At 41.1% G+C, this 6,392-nt stretch overlaps 1 protein-coding gene across 1 annotated transcript in view; it reads right to left on the reverse strand.

The window, feature by feature from the left end:
* LOC128735520 (mucin-2-like) overlaps positions 1-5,940 on the reverse strand; it is a 119,936-nt gene extending 113,996 nt beyond the window's left edge. The window contains exon 1 of the mRNA XM_053830002.1: positions 5,866-5,940. Coding sequence (XP_053685977.1) covers positions 5,866-5,940 — 75 coding nt within the window. The remainder of the gene's footprint in view (positions 1-5,865) is intronic.
* Positions 5,941-6,392: the final 452 nt, after the last annotated feature.

Consider the following 6,392-nt stretch of genomic DNA (forward strand, 5'->3'; position numbering starts at 1 on the left):
TGTTAGGAGCGGTTCAAAATAGCGTTTGAACTTCATGGGCGGCTGATCATCGTCCTCTTGTCAGTGTTATATTCTAAACACTGCTGTGCACGATCGTCCTACGGAGGGATAGGAGGTTGATGCCACAGGCTTGAAAAGCCGCCACATAAATACACAAAGGATGAAAAACAACGAAATTTACATTGAAAAAATCAAAAACTGGAGACATAGAACTGCCGATCCCTCAACTTCCAAGTGAGTGGTCTCCGAAAAGTAGAAAAGCTGCAAGCTCGATGCCGTAGCACTTCAGGAGTACGTACGGAATGTACGTTCAGGGATGGTTATACCATCTACCAAAGCTATTGGCATACACTCTAGCTGTATAGAGCGTTGCGAAACCGAGTTTTTGGGATGTTGGCGTATCAGTATTCGATTGTACAGATTCAGAATTGATGTTTGGTTCTTCAAAACAGCATCATCAACGTGTATAGCACTCATTCGAAATTTTCGGTGCTTACAAAGAAGAACTCTATGCTCAGTTTGGTCGGACGTGAATACAACTACCACCCAAAAAATGAAATCAACATCGTCATCGGAGATTTCCGCGCTCATGTTTCAGAAGGGACACAAACCGGTGATTGAAGGTTGTTCGAATTCATCTCAAGATTGGCCCACTTAAGGGCTATACAAAATACTGCGCAGTATTGCCATGGGCCAACTGTCAAAATAACGCTAAGAGACGCGTGGACGCAGCATTCTGTTTGGTCGTTCGTATTAACAGATAAAAGAAAACAATGGATTAATTGGCGTAAGCCATCAATCAGTGATGGAAGCTACGAATGAGATGTTCGTAGAATGTTATTTATTCTCTCCTTTTATTATGTTTTGTATCAGTACTTCTTTGTTTGAGCATTTAGAACTGAATAAAAACTGTAGTATTCGTTCGGATGGATGATAGCTTTGGCTTTGAGGGCTCGCCACAATACGGCTTATTGTCGCATCAGAGAGTTCAGTACACACTTATCGACTCGACACCAACTCAGAAGTACAAGTACACCAGGAGGTCACGAAATCAGACAGAAACGTTGATCGACCACCTTTTGAATAACCACCTGTGGAACCTCACTTTTCACAACTGGTGGAATCATTCGAAGGCGCTGGAGCTAATCGTTGTTACGTCTTAACCTCTGGGGCTGCCTACGAAAGAAAGGGGGCCTGATGAACCGTGCCAGCAAACCGAAGAACCCGGTTCATACGAATGTGCTAGTGTATGTGTTACATCCATAATGTGCCGCACAAGTATCAGTGTATGCTGATGCGCATGGGAACCCTTGAGTGCTGCTCAACATTGATCGAAGAACTATTGTTCACTCGCAATGGGTAGTCTCGCTCGTATCCCACACTACCTACAGCTGGTCACCACCGGCATTCAACGTTGCAGTCAAGCTGGAAGTCGAGTCTACGGTTGTCCTTTACGGACGTGAGACAGTAAATTTGCATACGAAAGACGTACGTGTACTTGCCGTATTTGAATGAAAGGTGTTGCGGACTGTTTTTGGCAAAGTATAAATGGAAAACGAAGAGAGGCGCAGGTGTATGAACTACGGAATTTATGCACTACTTGGAGAGATTCCCATCGTCAAAAGTTGGGAGATTATGGTAGATCGGCCACATCACAGAGATGCCGGACGACTACGCAGTGAAATCTATTCTCTTCACAAACCCCGCCGGCACCAGGAATAGAGGGGCCCAACGTGCGACATGGCTCGACCAGGTCAAAATCGAATTGCGTGTGTTGAGACGCTCAACGAATTGGCGACGAGTACCCAGTTGAGGAACTCTTGATACAGCAAATATGCTGCTAGAAATCAGAAGGAAGGATGGCGTCGAAATAAAGCTTATTAAGATGGACCCGGAAATGCTGGTCAGTTGCATGCATCGGCTGATTGTAACAATTACGGATACAGAATAGCTACCGGAGGAATGAAAGGATGGGACTACAAATATCACCAACAAACTGTACCCCCAAAATCATCTTCCGTCGCCTCTCTGCAATTACGAACAGATTAGGGGAAATTTATCAAGCCAACTTCATTAAAATACAGTCAACGAGTTCCTACGCGCCATTTATTTGTTGAATTCAACGCAGCATATGATACTATCGACTGCAAAAAAGCTATGGAAAATCGTAGATGAGAACGGCTTACCAGGGATTCAATTCATTTCAATTCAATTCATTTATTCAACATCAACAAACTACAATTGTCCTAATGATGGTTTCTTATACTATTACTAATCACACAGTCAAACAATTACAAATATACACAGATTTTCTTAAACGTCATTGATAGAGAAAAATACAGTAAAGTTTCGGCGGATAGTTTCACGTGACAGATTAAAACCAAAGTCAGCGGCAACTCTATTGGAGACTCGCTGTACTCCGGTCATTGCACTGTTTTGTCCATAGTTGGTGCGTTGAAATGGTAGTCGCAGCATTGCGTCATTCCGCAGTGCCCTGGAACGTACATTCAGATTAATCGTACCTAAAATGGCAGGACAATCGATTCTTCCTTGCAACATATCAGCAGCAAACAAAGCTCTCGCGACGTTCCTTCGCGCCTGAAGTGTCTCCAAATGGATCAACCGGCATCGTCTCTCGTAACTCGGCAATCGGAACGGATCTAGCCAAGGTAGATGACGGAGCGCAAAACGTAAGAAGCGGCGTTGAATAGACTCAATCCTAGCAACTCCGTTTTGGTAATACGGATGCCAGACGATGGAACCGTATTCGAGAGTCGAACGGATGAGTGAGCAGTATAATGCCTTAAGACAATACACATTGGTGAAGCCTTTAGCGATGCGGAAGACGAATCCTAGAGTTCTGAATGCTTTGTCCACAATGTTGGAAATGTGTCGTCTAAACGATAACTGACTGTCCAAGATAATGCCGAGATCTTTCACTTGGTCGACACGTTGGATTTCAGTACCAATAAGCTTGTAGTTGAAAATCACTGGTTGACGGATTCGGGTGAAAGAAATAATGGAGCATTTTTCAGGATTCACGTGCATGCAGTTCAAGTTACACCAATCCATAAAGGTGTCAAGCTCTCGTTGAAGACGGATTGCATCGACATTGGAGCGAATCCTCAAGTAAATCTTCAGATCATCGGCGTATGATAAACGAGGGCCTTCAATAACGTGGTTGACATCATTAAAGTATAGCAGGAAGATTAACGGTCCCAAATGACTGCCTTGTGGGATTCCAGACGAAGCCGAAAATGCATTAGATTGAAAACCTGCTGTTCAGACCGATCAAAGCTACGATTGATGGTACGCAGTGCTGTGTGTGAATTGCGAGTGAATTAACGAGGGGATGGTCTCTCACGCCTGCAATTGTTCTACATCTAGCGCTAATGGCTGTTATGAACCGAGTTGATGAAAATACGCAGGGCAATAAAAAACCTAAGGCTTAAACTTTTTTAAATACTTGAGCCTTTCTCTCGACAGACTTCGTAATCGGCTCGTGGACAACAAGCCAATTACAGGGCTAATGCAACGGTCTTTCTGACAGTCAACAACCGAGTAAATTGGAGAAATTGCGTTCATCAGGTTATGTCGTAAGATGGGAAGCCAAAAATAAATAATAATGCACCATAAATATAGGATTCAACGCAACGTATGATTCAGTCAAATAAAATGTATTATATTCGATTTCCCAACCAAACTGATACCGATAAACGTGCCAACACTAAAATGTGTTATTATAGACTGTAGAAAACACATTGTAGTTCTTGTTTTTAGACTATAAAGTTAGCCCGAATCACGTACGACAAGTTCTTCTGACTTCTGACACACTGCGTTGACTGTTTACCATCACTCCAACAGTCCGCATAACCGCATTGATTTCGTCTCATAAAGCACGAATATAATACCGTTGTTATCTATGAAAACCTGAGTGAGAGTACTCAATTCGACTGAACATTGTGTGACTTTCTGTCTTTCGAAGATCACCCTTCACTCGTCAGATACCTGGATTTAGAATGGTACTCATAAAACCATGTCTCGTCTCCAGTAATGATCCATTTGATGAATGTTAGATCTTGCACGTATCAAAGAGCAATATGTTTAAGCTCATTTGTCAGTTCTCTAATGGTTAATTTAGCGATTACCAAGCTGCGTTTCTTTAATTTAATCGATATATTTATCGGTCTGCAACTCATTACTTATCCTTAATGGTCTCAACTCTAAGGCATGTGCGCCATATGCAAATAATTGTTTTCTTTAGAATATCGTAACCGAAACACTTTCGTCCCAACATATGCAAGATTCTTGCATCATTCAATCTGTTCTTAAAGCCAACATTAGCCCGAATGCCATACGGCATCACTTAATACATTTAATCACTATATAATAAAAACAGATTGATATTTACTTCAATTAGGACCACTTTTTCGAAATTCAGTAGACCATTTGAAAGAAAATATCGCTTTACATTTTTTAGCTTTGTACGTTGTTGCAATAGCATCGAAAAGTTGGCAATTGCACAGAAATAACGAGGTAATTTTGGACTGATTCGTGTTAATACAAACTGGTGCTGTAAACCTAATTTTATGCACAAAACTTTTAAAAGCCATAGACACTCACAGAGGCAACTATACTGTGGCATCTGTGGAATAAATTTTATGGCAACAGTTAACTTTTTTATTGGTGATGCCATCAAACTATTTTGACTCAGAGCCCACTTTTTCGCCTGTTTTGTTAGTTTGCTTAGTTATCCTTATTGCCCACTTGAATGTTGTTGCTTTTCGGTTACCACTTCATTCAATGAAGTTCATTGTTTAAATTATCCTATTTCAAAATTGAAATATTCAGTAACACGCTTCATATACTAATATGGTTCATAGTTTCTAGAATAAATTCCTTTACTGTTTAGAAAAGAATGACCAACGTGTGCAAAGTTGCTTCAAATCACTCGTATTCTATTAAAATTGATATTGCAGATATGAAATAAAATTCTCTTGTGTCCCTGAGTGCTCAAGGTTATTGTCAACGGTAGTAGCATCGCATAGATTGTTCAAGTTCACCGAGCGAGCTGCTGCAATCCACATTGGTCGTACCGAGCAAATGTACTTCTCCATCCGTGCAACGACGATTCGAATGGTGCAAGAAAATGCTCTGATAAGGCAGCGAACAATTGAAATATGCACTGTTTATGGTAGACTAGACCATGATCCTAGTTAGGTGTCTCGTCATAAACTGCAGAGCTGGGTTGTGCATTTCTGAGTCGTCTCGAAATTACAAACAAGGAATACAAAAAAAATCACCTACGTTTGTTTGTCGTAAAATGATTATATTTTCCGCTGTTCAGTTGCGATTACAGTGTGATTGCAAAAACTCACTCGTAACCTGGTTGTTGCCTTTGCACTTCATCATACGCTCATGGGAGTTATTCTACTTGCAATTTATGTTTTCTATATAAGGCATATCCATCAGTCCAGTTTTCCGCCGGTTCTCACCGAATCCGATGAAAATTGTCCCATAACAACCGGTAAATTGAGCCACTGCACTGGATGGATCGAATATGCCGCGCATAAAACCAATATTTCTTCAAGGCGAATGTTTTAACCAAATTGTCGATGGACGAGGAAGGTGAGTTCGGTACCCTCCTAGATTTCACCGTTTCCAACGGCTTGTACAAAAAAGTTATTCAGAGCAAAAAAAGAAATCTGTTCAACTTATATAACCGATTTTCGGTAAATGTTTGCCGGCTGCTGAGCCGATTTCGGCAGTTCACACCACGCGTACCTACACTACTGGCACATGCGAGTATGGCCAAAACATTATATGTCAATTACAACCAATGTTCCGAAATGTCGATTTACTTACGTTAATGGCATCGATTAATCCGAAAATCACAAATAACGACAACGTAGCCGTTATGAGTAGACTGCTCCACCCCATCGCATCGGTTGCTTCACACTAAGGCCCCCGGGGCCTTCTTTCCACTGGGAACCGGCGGTCAGATTGGTTTAAACCTGTTGGCAGAAGAAGATACACGGAGAAGGAAGCTGCGGAGAGAGAGACAAATAGAAAAAAATGACAGCCAATTAGTCAAACGATCCACCAACAAAAAATGGTGTGAAGCAATAACTTTTAAAATGCGACATAAGAGCCATTACGATACATTCAATACTTTGAAATTTTATGTGAATGTAAATTAGATAATTTCTAAGTTTATGTTAGAATCATCAATTTGCTTTATGAGATCACACTACTAGCACCTGTAGCTGTAAAAAAACCATCAGTGTAATCAAATTATCCCTGAACAAAAGACCGCAGTTAAACACAGCGGAGAAAGTGACTTGAAATGATCGAATTTCCAATCATGAGTTTAATTACTACCGTGGACTATG

Source organism: Sabethes cyaneus, chromosome 2 (genome assembly GCF_943734655.1).
Source record: "Sabethes cyaneus chromosome 2, idSabCyanKW18_F2, whole genome shotgun sequence".
NCBI lineage: Eukaryota > Metazoa > Arthropoda > Insecta > Diptera > Culicidae > Sabethes > Sabethes cyaneus.